The sequence below is a fragment of the Cupressus sempervirens genome, chromosome 4, assembly GCF_028749045.1.
Source record: "Cupressus sempervirens isolate cs-2001-9-10 chromosome 4, ASM2874904v1, whole genome shotgun sequence".
Taxonomy (NCBI): domain Eukaryota; kingdom Viridiplantae; phylum Streptophyta; class Pinopsida; order Cupressales; family Cupressaceae; genus Cupressus; species Cupressus sempervirens.
The window spans coordinates 748,704,153-748,721,778 of NC_143121.1; the positions used below are offsets into that span (position 1 = coordinate 748,704,153).

The following is a 17,626-nucleotide window of genomic DNA, read 5'->3' on the forward strand; positions in this document are numbered from 1 at the left end:
TGAACATATTTTATAAACATATACTATGGTTATACATTTTAAAGTTTGAATTTATGTCGAAATCTCAAACATTGTGAGAAATCATATGACATGTAATGTTTCACCTATAACTCTTTATGTTCTCTAAATGTATCATTCTTTTTTTATTTTTTAACTAATTCTGTTTTTTGTTGAATATTTTTCCAAAAAATTTGTATGACTTCTCCAATTATGCATGTAAGAGCCCATTTTAACAGTTTTTTTTTTTTTTTTATGAATAGTCCTTTTCAATTAATAAAATTTATTAAGATTACAATTCACAAAAAAAGGCCAAGAGATACAGGATTATCATTTGTTCATTTACAGAAATAATTATTAAAGAAATCCATAACACAAATTGTATATAAACAATAGAGATTTCCATTAATCAGATGTGATGTGAATGTGAAACCATGAAATGAACTTCATCATCTATTGATTTAGGAGTACCACCGTTTCATTGACATCTTTAACGGGAAATGGGAAGTGACTGGCGAGAAGTCAATTAATATAGAGAATATCATTCCAACTTGGGTTCCATAAAATTGTCAAGAATAAGATATATTCAATGGTTGTAATCGAATCCAATGCAATTGCGACTCCTTAAAAAAAACAAAAAATCCCCTTAAAAATAGATACCAAAGCAAAGAACCTTTTGTTTACAATATAAAAAGATGTTAGCCTGTCCACCCAACTAGACGGTAACCCAAACAACGAGAGCTTTGGAGTTTGAAATGAAAGTGTCTCCTACGTATAGGTTGCTTTTTAGTTTCAGATTTTTATAAAGTTTGAAGGGTCTGCACTCTGCTTCGTATGGGTTGTCATAGCTGTTCATATAAAAGAACCTCGAGTTCAAACTTCAAACCATTGGTTTCAACTAAGATTAACCTCACTTTGGATTCTCTAATCAATTAAATTCAAAATAACCGTTGGGTAATCCTTTCACATGCATTCCACATTATCACTCAAGCCGCGTTCGCTTCTTATTTAATGAAATTGTTTGGTAATATATTGAGACTCCAGAATCTCTAATATTTCGATCTTTAAATTTTAATTTTGTACAAATCTAAAAGGACTATATTTTATTTTATTAATATGTAAAATGATGCATTTCACTGCTTAACCTTGTGATTATTAGATCATTTCAATGGAAAGCGAAGATACAACTATATCGAGCACAATGGTACATTTGTATATTATCAGTATGAAGCGAAATCAAAACCATGTCCGCGTTTCACTGTTTTACCATGGTATACAGCCATTAGCCATGACCGATAGCGTTCCCTGTGAGTGGCAGTGTAAAAAACTTCCCTCCGTATTTGCCTGTTCTGGTCGTGTAAAAACACATCTGAATTGAAAATTTGCTTTCATACTCTTTTAACTCGTACATGAGAATACAACTGCCTTATACAATTTGAAATTTTGGCTTTTATGATACACCTAAGAACACAATCTGCAAATCAATCCTGTGAAGTTGAGGGGCAGAAGCAGAATGTAGAATCAATCGCATTTTACCACTTCATTACCACTGCCTATAGAACTGGTGGGAATTAAGGCTCTCTCCAATTCTTGACATCAGTAACGACTCCAAGTCAAACGAAAAATCTCATGAATATCTGAAACATCACTGTGCTTAGACCTCCTGATCATTCATGTCATGAAAGCAGAGGCGGAGTCCATTTTGATAACTCTCTGGAAAAAATGTATCTGAAGTTGAAATTGTAAGGCAACCATTCAATGCATTTATGAGGCTTGCTTAAAGAACATTTCCTAACCTCAAAGCGTTCAGTTTCTGGTAAACACCGACACACCATATCCAAAAGGCTGGATAAACTTAGAGATGAATCATGAGCAAAACCCTCTATAAGCTTTGGCAGCATAACTTTGCCTGACTTGCTTACGCCAACACTTGCATGAATGTACTCTTCTTTTGCCGTTTCAAGCTCTTGGTAGATGTTCTTTGCTGTGTAAACACGTACCTATACAAAACCAATAGCATGAAACATGATGTAAGTAAATTGGTGTGGTCTCAAACAAAAGATGTTTCAGCAACAAAAGTTAAAAACTGCCACCCAATGATCCAGATCCAGGTAGAAAATCACTGCAAAATATTCAATCAGTAAGTAAATTGGAAGAGTCTCAACCAAAAGATGTCTTGGCAACAGATGTTAAAAACTATCACCCAATTATCCAGATCTAGGTAAGGTAACACTGTAAAATATTCAGTAAGTAAATTGGAATAGTCTCAAATGAAGATGTTTTGGTAACAGATGATAAAAACTACTACCCAATGGTCCAGATTCAGTTAAGGCAATACTGTACAATATTCAATCAGGAAGTCAATTGGAATAGTCTCAAGCAAAAGATGTTTTAGCATCAGATGTTAAAAAATGACACCCAATGACCCAGATCCAGGTAAGGTAATGCTGTAAAACATTCAATCAGTAAAGAAATTGGAGTAGTTCCAAATAAAAGATTTTTTGGCAACAGATGTTAAACACTACCACCCAATGATCCAGATCCAAGTAAGGCAACACTGTAAAATATTCAATCGGTAAGAAAATTGGAGTAGTCATGAATAAAAGATGTTTTGGCGACACATGTAAATAACTACCACCCAATTATCTGGACCCAGGTAAGGCAACACTGAAATATTCAAGCAGACTATGCTCTACTTCTCCCTGTGAGCTGAAAGTCGGAAGTTGTGTGTAATGCAAAAATTTAAATTGTAGCAATACTTAAAGCCTGCCAAGAGTATTACACAATATGTCATATACAAGGAACCTTTTTATGACTTCCGTTTTCAAATTCGCTACACTAATATCACACTTGGCATGGAAGATCTCAAGACTTCTACAAATCCCAAACTCTAGAATCCTGCTTCAGAGGGAAAATAAAGTTTCACCATAAAATTGTTTTAGGAATTTAGCTTATTTATTCTCAGCTCTATAAAGCTGCTTACAAGTTCTAATTTTGGTATGACAATTGTGTAACTCATTGAGAAGCATGCATTGGTCAAGCAATAACTGGCAACTAATTCAATTTAAACTAGACAACTCCAGGCAATCAAGTTCTTGATATTTCGAAAGAAACTCTACTAGCCGGTTGGGATTCCCAGAGGAGGTCTGTACATGGCACTGCAATATTTGCAAGCAACGAATATTTTACCATACTATTCTTGCATTCTCTCATCCTGATGATGGATCACAGAGTGTGATCCGTGATGCTAAAAATTATACACAACATTGAATCCAGAAACAGATTACACGTAAAAATGGATTGTGGAAACCTGATAAAATTCAGCAATGAATATGTTCTGTACAAATCAGAAAAATGTTTTCGCTAGATTTGGCCATAGAAACACTGCCATATTTGCAAGCAACGAATATGTTATGCACAAATCAGCAAAATTCACTGGATTTGGCCATAGAAACATACTCTTACAGACTGATGTGTGTATAACAATTTTTTTAAAAAATTCTTCTCTAATTTCTCTAATATCAATGATCAACTGCCAGTTTGACATTAAGTGGCGGTGTTCTTTAAAATCTCCTGACATTTTCAAGTTGGATGTTTTTCCAAGGAAAACTTTATTCTTTTGTTACTGACTTGGAAAACTCAGCTTCCATCAGTGCAGGAGTGCAAAATGCATAAATTAATTTATGCTTTTTACAGGAACATGTGTGATTCTACAAATGTCTCACATCTATACGGCTAAATTTACGTAAATAATATTATCTTGTGGAAGAGAGTTTGAAATAGTATGAATATTGAATCAAAAAATTGCTAGTCAAAAACCCAGATTCAGTTTTTTTCACATATAGTAATTATAGAATGTTATAACTTATTTTTAATAAATAAACTTGAATAAATAATGGCAAACAAATGTGAGAAGGTCTAAAACCATAAGTCAATTTTTTTTATCATGACACTCAAATTAATTTAGATCTTCACTAAATGACTGTTCAATCTTTATTCTAGTAATTTAACAGATTAATTAACTGGAATTGACGACTTTCAAGTTAAGATACTTTCCCTGCAAAATCAGAATCTCGGTGTTTGAAAAGTTTCATAGCCCAGCTGTTCCACCAGCTTTGCTTGACATTGCTTGTAGCTTTAATTTTAAACACAAATTAAGATAAAAGATAATAAAAATTTTGAGATGTTAGCATGCATTTAGCTTCGGCAAGCGTTGTCATCTTTTGTGGAAATTTCATTATCTATTGCCTTGCTGCTTCACTGGGACACATTGCAAGTATCATGACATACATTTCAAGGAGCAAACAAAGCACTCACATTAAGATATACATATTCCTGACATACAATAAAACAAGTAAATAGATACTTCTCTAGCTCACACAGAGCTTGCTTCCTTCAAAAGATACCTGCCTAATCCCCAACATGTTGGTATGAGGAGTTTTTGTAATAAACAAACAAACTGTGCGATCACAAAGACAACTCCAAGGTTCCAAATGTGTGTGAATTTCAGTGCAACAGAGGGTCACATTCCCCCCTCAAAAAAACTGGGCCGTCTCGGAGACGGGGATGTCCCCAGGATGTGGGGATGGTGTCTCGGCGTTTTGGACAGCGCCACTTAGAGCGCCACCTCCACCGGAGACGGCGAGACGTCTCGGAGACGTCTTCTGTGTGTGGGTGCGGGGGGATGCGACGAAGTCTCCTTTATTGTGGGGGGACACGACGAAGTCTCTTTAATTGTGGGTGCGGGGAGACTTATAGTTTTTGTTTGCATTGTAATATTATATACTTATTTTGATATCATGATTCACAGCACATGATACTTATTGTAATCGTCTTTATGTCATGACTCATATGATCATTGATTACTTTTAGATGGTAGAATCTAGATACTCATACTATTGATCTGAAGACTGATATATAAACTAATATTTGCTGATGTTCAATGTCAATGTTTATTGTTTGTTTGTCATTTGATCATGAATCATGATGTTCCAGTTCAAAACTTCAATGCAATGTTCAATTTTAATTTTTTATTAAGTTTACTACTTTTTACATCTTTATATGATTATATCAAGTTATATTTGCTGATGTTCAATGTCAATGTTCATTGTTTGTTTGTCATTTGATCATGAATCATGATGTTCCAGTTCAAAACTTCAATGCAATGTTCAATTTTAATTTTTTATTAAGTTTACTACTTTTTACATCTTTATATGATTATATCAAGTTATATTGTATAATTGTAATACATATTTTCATAACTAGCATTTTAAGTACCAAATGTATAATATATACAACCCTGCTCCCTCCACCCCACCACCGTCTCCCTACCGTCCCCAAATCAAGGCCCCTTTGTCCCCCCGTCTCGTAGGGCGGTGTAACTATGGTGATTTCTCTATTCAAAATAGAGTCTTGTGGTAGGAGATTTGTTGAAAACCTCCAAGTGGACTTATGTAGTTGTTCAAGATTATATCCTTCAAAGAATTTTGCCTTGAGTTTCCACTTCTAATGAGACTCCAAAAGAAAAGGTAAAGGATCCAATTCAGGCACGTGAATCGGATTCATAATTTTTTATTTTTCCCATTAGGGTTTGTGAGGATTTGTGTGTGTGTGTGCACATTATATATATATATATATATATATATATATATATATATATATATATATATATATATATATTCCAAGTTTGGCATGTGGGTCCTTGGAGATTCATGACGAGTTCGTGTGGATTAGCGATAGATGGATTCATGACTTTGTTTTGGACTGTGGTTCCGTTCAAATTCATGGACGGATCAGCAATCCAAAACAAAGATCCTACCCTAATCCAGATCCAAATCGAATCTGAATTTGAATCCGGCCTCTTAGGCACAAATCCGATAACTAAGACTCTAACTGTAAACTAGATCTATGAACTTTGGAGACAAGACTGCAAAAAAGTGGAATCTAAAATCTATCCTTGCTTTGCTAAATTCAACAACTCCACAAGAACAATGCAATCTTCTATGGATTTTCACATCACAAATGTTCACCAACATTCAAAAAATGAATATAGTTATTGAAGTTAAGATTTTTATCACAAGTTCAGACTAAGTTTGCACAATAGTTGCAAAATAACCAACTATAGAAATTAAAAAAACATATTGATTCCATAATGAACATTCTCATCAAATCATTCAGTCAAAATTAAATATACTCTAAGTGAGAGACAAGAGACCATGCAACTTGCAAAAGATATTTAAATTCACCGAAGACTGAATAATGAATTTACTTAAGCAGTTTTTTATGCAAATATCTTTGAATATCTCCTTTGTAAATGAGGAGTGGGGATTATATAGGAATTCAAAACAAATGAATGACCTACATCAATTTAAGATTGGCGGCCAAGATTTAAACAACTATATCTTAATTAGAGTTTACAATGCTTATGTGATGAGAATCAATGAAAAAAGTGTTCAGCCTTGCCCCTGAACTTGTCCCTCAGTTCTACGATTGAACCACACAAATATTAGGGCAGCTCTGACAACTACTGATGCGTGTGCATCTCTACTAGCGAATAAAAAACTTATCAATTGCTTTCTTCTAGAAGAAAGTGTCTCTTATCCCGATGAAAGAAAAGATTGGGTTCATTGAACTTGGATACCATGTCATGAAATCATTTGATTAGTGGGCACAAGCAATTGCCACCTTAGCATACTAATCTCTTTCGCCTTCAATTTTGGTAAAATATTCTTGAATTGTATCATCTTTAACCTTCTTGAACTTTTTCTCCTTTTTGAATGTTCTTTGATCTAGGATTTCAAACTTCCTAGTATGAACTTTGAAATCTAGAAGATGTCTTAATCTTCTCTTGGAATCCTTCGTTGAATTGACATCTCAACACTTGACAAAATTTTGTTAATGACAATTAACTTGCTTTGATTGCAAAATCACGGGGTTTGCAAATCAGTTGGAAGTTAAGAATTTGAATCAAACAATATTTCTCTTGTGCTTGTGGAATTTCCAACACTTAGCCAAATCTTCTTTGCTCCCTCATTTTCCTTGGCGAGGGATCAGGATTTCATCATGTTTCTTGTATTTTCATGCTTGGAGGATTGATGCTCTTTAAGAAATCTCCCACACTTGGATATTGTTTTCATTGCCTTTCACTAGCTCATCTCATTTGACCACTTGGCTTTCTTCAAGAATTTTTCTTGAGTGGAATTGGTGCTACCTTGTGAAATTTGCCATGCCTTAGACAAATTTTCATCCTTAAATGTCATCTTTCCTTATATCATTTGAATTTTTTCCTTTGATCTCGATCTTTGAAAATCCATGGTGGTTGTAGGTTGTAGCATGCCCTTCATCTTTGTTTGCCCTTGATTATTCACTTTGCATCAAACCTATAACACAACATTGAGAAAATTGTCGATAACTCATTAAAATGACACTGTCAATTTTCTAATCTATTAAGTCTCGTGAATTTTGAAAATAATATTCTCGCACTTGGAAATGCACTTTCAAGTCTGATTTTTTTGAAATTTCATATAATTCAGCAATTTTCACCATTGCTTCCTTAGTGATATCTCCCTCTAAAATTGCTCTCTCCAGAGTTCACACCTTCTCTCTTTCTAGAAACTCATACCTCTTCTTCTCTATGCGTAAATTTAACATTTTGCCTTTCAAACTTGACCTTTTCCTCTTTCCCTCTTGGAATTTTCTCTAAATTTTCCTCTTGATTATCCTCTTTATTTGCTTCTTGAATTTCCTCTTTGAGTTTTCCTCTTGAATTTACCCCAATTCAAAGGAATTACAAGTTCAAATCTTGAATTTGATTTGAAAATCTCCTTCAAGTCGACATAAAGTCACTCTAAACCTATCAATCAAATGAGAAACCTTAAAAAAAATCTCAAGAATTTAGGAAAATTGCCTAAAACTTTAAAGAATTTGAAATTTTGAATGGAAATTTGCTTATATATTAGGTTCGTACCCATAGGCCCCATACCGGGTTCGGATATGCACCCGGTACAGGCATGTGTGTGTGTTTTTTTGCCTTTGCTCGAGGTATTTATATGCTTATTTGATTTTTTTACACAATCAATTGGCATTTAAAATTTATCTTTAACATCTGGCATTGATCGAGTATCGTACTATGAAATTATTTAATTTTACAATTCTAGATATTTCTCTTTTCTTTTTCTATATATAATATACACACACGTGTACCATAATGGGAAAAAATATTCATGTACCCATGTTTTGGGTTCTCCTATCCGAAGCTGTCCCTAAGCCCAAACCGGTAACTTATATTCTTCTTTGATTTTTGCCAAGAATTATCTTCAACAAGCGTGAAATTCAGTCTGAAAATCATCCAAAACCCTTACCTTACTCAGAAATCTGAAAAACATTGCTGATTCCAGAGTTGTAATTTCTTGTTCATGAATGAATACAATGCCAGGCTCAAGTATTTATAGGAATCATAGATAGAATCAGAATTTAACTGGCTTAAGGAGCTTTCTAATGAATGGTTCACTAGTTGAAGGTTTTGCAAATGGGGTCGCAAGCAAAGTGGGTTTAACTACGGAGGAAACTCCATAGTTAAGTGTGCTCGTGATGGAGTAGTATTGGGATGGATGACCTCCCAAGAAGTCTCAGTGCTTCACCTCTGTGAGCATCACCTAAATGCAATGAGTGCTAAGTGTTCCATTCATTCTCATGAGAGATGAATTTGTGTGAACCACAACTCATGAAACGTGGGTCAATGAGTTTGACTCCAAAAACTAAACAATTATATCCTGATAAGAGTCGTCGTTCAAGAAAGGCATTCCAAAGGGGATTCTCTAGGAAGATGGCTATGAAGCTTCAAATGGAAATGAGGCATTGAACCTTCCAACTGAGTAGATTGCCCAATGAAAATTCTCACAGCTGCTTTTGGTAGAGGTCCCTCTCCTTGAGGTTAGGTGGTTTTCTAAATTTATAGCACTCATCTGCCATCCTACATCAAACAATCCCACAAATGCCCCCAATCTAGTGATCATATATGCTCTATATATTACATACCATAATCTCCAAACTCAGAGATGAATCAGAATTAGCAGGCCAACAAATTCCAACATGGTAATTTAAAACAACACTAAAATTTCTTTATGAAAAACAAAGTGCAAAACACAGTTATAAAATGTCTCCAAATGGTGTTCTTCTGCTGTTAGGCACAAGGCATTCAATGTAATTTGCAAATGCATGTTTCAAAAATTTACCCACACTACTTACAAAAATCTGACATTCCACTGCTGAGAGCCTACCTATCTTAAACAAGGCACATTTTCATTTTGCAATGACATTCCTATGTGCAGAGGCGCACACCCAGTTGTGTTTTTGTACATTTGGTAAACTAAAACTCATCTTCTACCTTGACCTGCATGTGCTCCACCATTTACTTGTGATTTGGTGTCAAAAACCAAATATAGGGCTTAGAAAGGATAAATACCATGTGCTAAGTTTTACACTTGGATTTGCCAAGTTGTCACACAACTTCAGGCATAATACTCCATGAGATCCTCCTCCCAACTCCAGAGTTAAACTTGGAAAATTTCATTTCTAAGGAAATAATACTAGAACTTACCAATTGGCACAGTACTCTGCCAGTTTGCCAACTATGGTGTACGCACAGCATGTTTCATGCTGCTGCTGGATTAGACTGAGTTTTTATCAACATATTGGATTACACTCCATGATCCATCATCAATATGTCTTGGCTCTCTATAATCCTGATAATGGATCACAGAATGTGATCCATAACATTGATAAAAAAAAGTCAGTCTAATCCAGAAGCAGCATCAAACAAACTATGGATTGTGGAAATCTTATTTCATTAATATACATAACATGACAGTAAACACACATCTTATCATGATTTTTATATATAGAATACGACCGATATTCCTATAGACTTTAAGTTGAAGGGTGAGTAATAGCAAAGTCAAACAACTTAACAGAAAAGGTCAAGAAGCTTTAGGCTCTCGATGTTTAGATTGAGAAATTCAGCCAACGCAGAGGGCTGAGGGGTGAACAACAAAATTGACAGAGGATATCAATAGAAATATAATAAGCTAATCCTAGGGCAATCCAGACACCAGCTCTCTAGTTGAAAACATGGAGTAATTATTAACACTTATTTATTCAAAGGTATTTCACCAACAAGAGAGGGAGAGTTATGAAACAGAATTTTTCATTCTACTCACCAATTTTCTATGAACAACTAGATTTACCATCAATCTTAACCAAGCAATCGTTATTTATGATCAATACACCAGAAACAATTTCTTCATTTATTTTTCAAATATACTCTCTACTGAAAAGTTCAACTTCAACACCTATTATAATCTCCTCAGTAGCAAAGCAACAACCTCAGGTCCTCAACCCACCATCCATTATTGCACAAAATTAAATTGTATCTCTCTTTAACAACCAGAACCAAAAGTATCAGACTACTATTAGTGAGGCATTATGGACTAAAGCCTAGAATATAAACCATAACAATAATATAAACCACCATGAAATTCCTCCAAATAGTTCTACTCAATATGCCTATGATATGATCAGGCAGCACGTACAAACATACTAATGACAATATTTAAACAAATAAGAAACCATAGCATTCAGTTATAAAGCCCAATTGTGTTTCATGTGCATACCGCAGGATCTGAATGCCCCCCACAACAAAGAGCAAAGCACACAAGAGGTTCTGAGTGGTTAAGGGCACATGCTTGTCGCTCATCACCTGCTCTGAACTTCATCCCAGCTGAAAGTAGCATCTGCAATGTCTGAAACCACTGTGCATACCAAAGTACAACCAATTAATGACCAGAATGCTAAAGAGAGTTTTTCAAAGGCTAACAAATATAGGCATACCACACATTTTTTTAAATTTCTTAGTAATTAGAATTTAGTACTTCATCATGTTGTAATTGAACTAATTGCATTATATACGCCTTTTAAAAATATTTACAAGAATTTTAACAATTCTAAGCCTTCACTGTTACTGTGAAGCACCTTAATGATCCACATGACACTTCATTTTAGGCATAAACTTGAGTATAACTATATATTGCACTGATGTATATGGTTATGTTCCTTGGTTTTGATGCCAAAGTAATTACTAGTACTTGAACCAAAAGGAGGTGTAATGATTATGCCAATAGTAAGATATCTCTGTTAATGTGCTGGAGGGTACAAAGCAAATAGTAAATAAAATATTATCAACCAATAAAATATGGAGGCAAATTTCTTGAATGGTTTACAATGTTGGATTGTAGGAAATTAATCAAACATTTTATCTATTTTCACACATGATATATAGTAAGGATAAATATTTTTGGAAGAAAATGTCCTTTATTTTATTACTTAACTGTTGTTTGGATATGGTGAAGAAATACATTTGACTTGTAGAAATAAAGACAACCAATCAAGCTAAATAAGTGTTCAAAGAATTGAAAATAATATATAGCCTCCACATTCATTTGGCAAGATAGTTAAGATTCTATTTTAAAACATATAACAATAAAATAAATTCAACCTCCAAAATATCATTGCCATTTCATTAGAAACAAACACTGCAAACAAAATCCAAAAATTATAAAATTAACAAAATTATAAATAAACTTACAAGCTTGTTTAAAATTGGATTGATAAATCTCATAATTTTTCAGATTGGTGAATGTATATGCATGCATTTATTGATGTCAAATATAAAATTTGTACAAAAATTAAGTGGACAAATTTGAATTGAACCCTTCTCTCTGATATGCATAAAGTTGAAAGTTCTGAGTTTCCAACATCGCCAAAAATGACCGCAACCCATTGATATACAATTTATGTGCTTCAAATGTAAGAAATATAACAAAGAAAATGATAGTAATATTAATAATAGGAAAATCTAAAGAGCAAATGACTATAATATTAATATAAAAAACACTAATAAAGTGATATATTTACCCTAACTAAGGATCAAATCATTCCATAATGGCTCTACCAAGGTATACAATTTGCATGCTTTGAAAATTTTATATCATTTGATTGTCTAGATTCCTATGCAAGACTTCATGGAGTGTAATAGGGATTTGAAATTCTTATATCAAAATTTAATTTTGCCCATATCAATAAAAGATCATGTACTGTGATTAAAATTTAAAATTTTCGTACCAACATTTGATTGTGTGGAATCATGTGCAAGCCATATCAACTATCAATTTTAGAATATGATTGATTCTATCCAAAAGCCTCTCAAATGCATTCAAACCCACTTTTAGCCTTGACAAAGGATGATAGCTAGTAGTCAGAGACTAAGGCAGCTTTTATATTGCAAAATTAGTTACTGTTCATTTTATGCTTTCATAAATAATGTTTTCTAATTAAATTATTGTGGATAAATGAAGAAAAATAAAAGAAAGAAAACCTGCCAGATTTATCTTTTTGGAGAAATTAAATCGTTTAACATTAAGGGTTTAAAAATCAGATTGTTCCACACTAGAATCTGGATATTAAAAAAAAAATTGAAAATCTTAAATCTTTAAAGAAAGCAATAAATCTTAAATTACAATAAAGCAATAAAGCAATAAACATTTAAATTACAGAAATGGGAAAAAATAAAAAGGAAAGGTCACTTTATAGTTCATTATACCAATCATATGTGTTTGGGGCTTACATATGATGATAGCAATCACCAAATGTAAAGAAGGATTTTCATATTATCAACATTCATCCAAATGCACAAATACTGGTGCAATCCAAATGAACATTGACAATCAAACTTAGCACTCAATCAAGTTCAGACTAACCTTACACTGCGACTTGCAATCAACGAGCAACAGAAGTATGAACATGGAAATCATCATACATCTTCACATTTCTCCATTTCAATCAATGGACTTTAATTAAACATAGAGAAGTACAAACCATACAAAATATGGAAACAACAGACAAAGATCCACCATGTCTTCAATGAGAATAATATATTCGCTTCAACATACTCTTGGCAACAATTTGTTTCTCCTCCTACTCTACTCCTACTTGCTAGCTAATGGCATACCTCTCAAAAAAACCGAAGGGCCCAAATTTATTTGAATCAATGGCTGAGATAATTCTATGAAAACCCTAATTAGAGTTGATAGAATAACCACTTACAATCAATTAATGTTGTCCAATAGGAAAATAACATCACTTCAAAATACATATCATTTTGAGGATAAACCAATGAGAAAATTCATTGTGGTATTAAATTAAATGCTCTCCACATGTCTGCTTGTAAATAAATTTGATTGGATGAACTTGAACATGTTGACTTGGAATCCTTTGATTGGTAGAAAATGAAATGGGCCACCTCACTATGCACATCCTTATTCTTGATTCAAAAAGAAGAGATATTTCTTGATACTCGGCATTATTCCAACTTTGATAACTCATTTGAAACTTCCCTCTTTTTGAGGATGTGATGATATACGTATTCCAGATTGCTTCATCTTCATGAATGTTCTTCATCCTCATTTTGAAAATTTTCTCCTCGAATTTGTTTTTGAAATTGCTTTGGTCTTGCTGTCTTGCCTTCTTGTGATGCTTGGGTCTTTCATGTGAAATAACATGTTAAGTTTATAAAACAAAATTGAAAAGACTTGAGACATTTTCATGATAAAACATTTTTCCAAAGATACAAATTTTTAACTCCCAATTTGCATTTGGATAAAGAAATATGATTCATTATTCACAACCTTGCTCTTACTGCGAACATTTCCATCTAACAAGCTCTGATTTGGATATGGATTCTGATTTTCTAAGAGTTTGATATGATGTCACTCTTTGAAACTGTACCCTGTATTCCTGAGTTTCACAGATGTTTCGCACCTTATGTGTAGTTTTTATGCCCAAGGCTTCAGGTTTCGTACTCTCTTCCTTGAAACCAGACTGATTCACCTTCAAAATATTTGGAATTTCACCCGGTCTGTTGGGAATCTGCATGTATTTGCCTGATTTTCTCACCCTCTACTGGGAATTCAATGATTGAAGTCTGGGTCTGCCATCAAACTTGCCTTCAAGTGATCAAACCTGAAAGTTAATCCTTGCTTTCCTCTCCATAATTGCCTCCTTGAGTATATTTGCTGATGCTGGAGATTCTCTGCCTTGCAGTGATCAACTTGTGTTTGAAGTGTGATTGGAATGGTTGCATTTGATCTCCCTTTATAGCCTCCAAAAGGTGTGACTGAAGGAATGCAATTATTCCTTTTACAAGGCCAACTTTCATGATTCTCTTTAATCTTTCTTCTCAAAGGGTGGAAATTCAATTGTAGAAGGAAAGTTTTGCTCTTGAAAAATTGTCATCAACTAGAGTGAAGATTTGCACCCTACAAGGAAGTGTTGCTGAAAGGATGGAAATTCAATACTTGAAGGAAGATCTGATTCATCAACACTTTAACTTCCTATCAACACCTTATTCTTCAAGGGTGGAAAAATGTCCCTTAGAAGGAAGACTGTGCATTTGTTCTTCTTCTTCCTTGTTTTTTCTTTTTTCTCCATTCACATTTACTTGCATTGTTCATCATCTTCCTTATAGGGTTGAAATCAAACCACACAAGGAAATTGTCTTAACAAAGGGTAGAATTTCTTGGTTGACAAAGAAATTCCACTCTTCTTCTCACCATTGTAGCTCAGTTTGGATGGAAAGTCCACTAGATGGATGTTAAGAGTGCCTTCCTCAATGGTGGGTTGCAAGAAGAAGTCTACATACGCAGCCTCCTAGTTTCAAGGTTGCCGACAAAGAACGCCAAGTATGTAGACTCAAGAAAGCACTCTATAGACTCAAACAAGCCCCTCAAGCGTGGTACATAAAAATTGATCAATACTTGGTTGCTCATGGTTTTCAATGTTGCCCTTCTGACAATAATTTGTATATTAAACGCTCTGGCAATGATATTCTCTTTCTTGTAGCCTATGTGGATGACTTGATCATTACTAGCAATTTAACACATTTGATTGAAGAAATCAAACAAGATTTGTGCAAGGATTTTGATTTGACTGATTTGGGGTTTCTCCATTATTGTTTAGGTGTTGAGTTTTGGCAGCCTAATGGTAGGATCTTTACTTCTCAGTCTATGTATGTCATGGACTTGTTTGGCAAGCTTTGTATGCACTATTATAAACTTGCTTCCAACCTATAGAGAAAGGACTAAAGTTGTTAGTCAAGTCTGATTCCCCTCATGTTGATGAAATCATTTACAAGCATTTTTGCACCGCCCTCAGACGAAAGGATGGTGGAACAGGGGGACAAGTTTCCAAGACGGGGAGCCAAAAGGGCCTTAATTTAGGGACGACAAGGGACAAGGGGATTGCATATACTATATATATGGTACTTAAAATGCTAGGTATGATAAGATGTATTGTAATGTAAGATATAAAGATGTAAAAGAGTAAATACTTGAACATTGCATTGAATTGGAACATCGAACAATGAACATAAATAGTTGAATTAGAAAATAGTCAATATTGGGAGTCCCCCATCCTCGATGTGTAATGCCTACCCCTAGTTGACTATCCTATTTTATTGCCAAATTCTTTTAGGCATGTCTTATGTTTATGTTTTATGATTAGAGGTACTTGGGTACCAAATTGGACTAGATGTTATTTTATACTCTATGGATTTATGTGATGAGTTAATTATTTCAGTTATTCATGACTATGCTTTGATGATGGTACATATATGTCATTTACTGACTTTCAATTATTTCATGATAATAGCTAGATGTATGATTTATGTGCAATTCTTATGGTTAGATGTATGATTTATGTGCAGTTCTTATAGCTAGATGTATGATTTATGTGCAATTCTTATGGTTACTTAACCCATGCTTGCATGTTTATCGTGTACCTATCTATTTTACTTTATGTATGACATTTCTGATGTGGTTGAGGAAGGGAGTCGTAGTCACCTGCTAATAAGGATCTACACAATGCACCATTTCCTCCATTGCCTGTTTAGTTTAAAATATATGAGTATGTACATGCATAGATTTTATGCAGATTGCAGGTACCAAGTATCAACATCCCTGAATTGCCAAGATGAGCATACCCTATCGCAATATCTCAATGGTATAAGTGGGGAGATACAAGAGAAGTATCTGAGTTAGTTTACCCATCTGAATTCGTCAAGTGATGTAAATTCATGATTTTTGACCCTAGGGTTTTATTATGTTCTTTGTCTTCAGTTGAGTTGTCGTATTTGGTTTTCTGGGTTTGTGATGATTTTCTACTATAATTAAATCAAATTAGAAGATAATTTAATGATTTAATTTAATGTAAATTTTATAAAGAAAATTCAATATTTAGTTAATTTAGAAATTAATTAAATAAAAAAATTAAATTTAAAAGATTTCAGTAAAGTCTAAATTTTGGCATATTTATATTTATTTAATTTAATGATAATTATTTAGGAGTTTTATTTTAATAACAAACTCTAAATAATATTATTAGTTAAATTAATAAATATTATATTAAAAGGTCTCGTAAGTAATTAAAGAGAGAAAGAAAATTATTTAATAAAGATATTTTAAATAAATGGCAAAAGGGTTGTACATGAAATTAGAATATAATAAAATAATAAAAGATAAAGATCAACGAGTCCTCTCGCATGATTGCCCAATCGAAGCCCTAAATTTAGGGGAGAACTCTTTATCAGAGATCTAGAGCTCATTTTTGCAAAAAAAAATGGGGGGATTTGGAGGAGCAATTTTTGAGGAGGTTTTCAAAAGAAAGGGGATTACTTGTGTGCTCTATGCTTTTGTTGTATTGGCATCAGATTAAGGTAGAATCTTGCATATTATTTGCACAATAGTTTTCCGTTCTTCGAATTCCTGTCTTCTCTGTGTCTGTTGTGTTTCTGTTTTTTGAATTTCTCTGAGTTGAAACCCTTGTTTGAGAAAATTTGATTTCTGCTATTGAATTGAATTTGAAACCTTTGTCATAAATTTCATTTGTTCTTCGTTTTGAGATTATCTGTATACAAATTGGAAATTAAAAACCCTCGTTGTGAATTTATTTTTCTTCGTTTTCGAAGACGTCTATGAATGAATTTCATTCTTTTGAAATCAATGTTTGTTAATTTAGGATTGAAACCCTCATCTGGAAAGTTTTAGAGATTCATAATTTAATTGGTAAAAATCAAGATGTGGTGGGGTTTGAAAAGAAAACCATATTTGTTGTACAAGCTTTAACTATTTAAATTTCATTGCCCTATTGTTCTATGCTTAAAAAGTTGTAAATAAAATAAGTAAATATGTTAATAAAAATTAACACAATAATCATTTACAGTGAAATTTTTTATCATAAAACATAAATGTATGATGACAATAAATCGCAATTGGCATATGATTTGGAAGGGGATAATGGTTTTATTTTATTTTTGTTTGTTCTTATAATTTTTTAAAAAAATTACATTTTCGTTTTGAACGGGAGGGGGCATGGCTATGTTTTGTTTATATATATATATATATATATATATATATATATATATATATATATATATATATATATATATATATATATATATATATATATATATATATATATATATATATATATAAAATTGAGAGGGGCGGTGAACTTCCGCCCC

General features: G+C 33.3%; 1 protein-coding gene across 5 annotated transcripts in view; it reads right to left on the reverse strand.

Annotated features, from left to right (window-relative positions):
• Positions 1 to 1,189: 1,189 nt before the first annotated feature.
• Positions 1,190 to 17,626, reverse strand: part of LOC149563526 (uncharacterized) — a 37,203-nt gene continuing 20,766 nt past the window's right edge. For all 5 annotated transcript variants that reach the window (XM_089826759.1, XM_089826760.1, XM_089826758.1 and 2 more), the window contains 2 exons: positions 10,668 to 10,805; positions 1,190 to 1,997 (listed from right to left, as the gene is read on the reverse strand). In XM_089826759.1, coding sequence (XP_089682885.1) covers positions 1,674 to 1,997; positions 10,668 to 10,805 — 462 coding nt within the window. In that variant the 3' untranslated portion in view covers positions 1,190 to 1,673. The remainder of the gene's footprint in view (positions 1,998 to 10,667; positions 10,806 to 17,626) is intronic.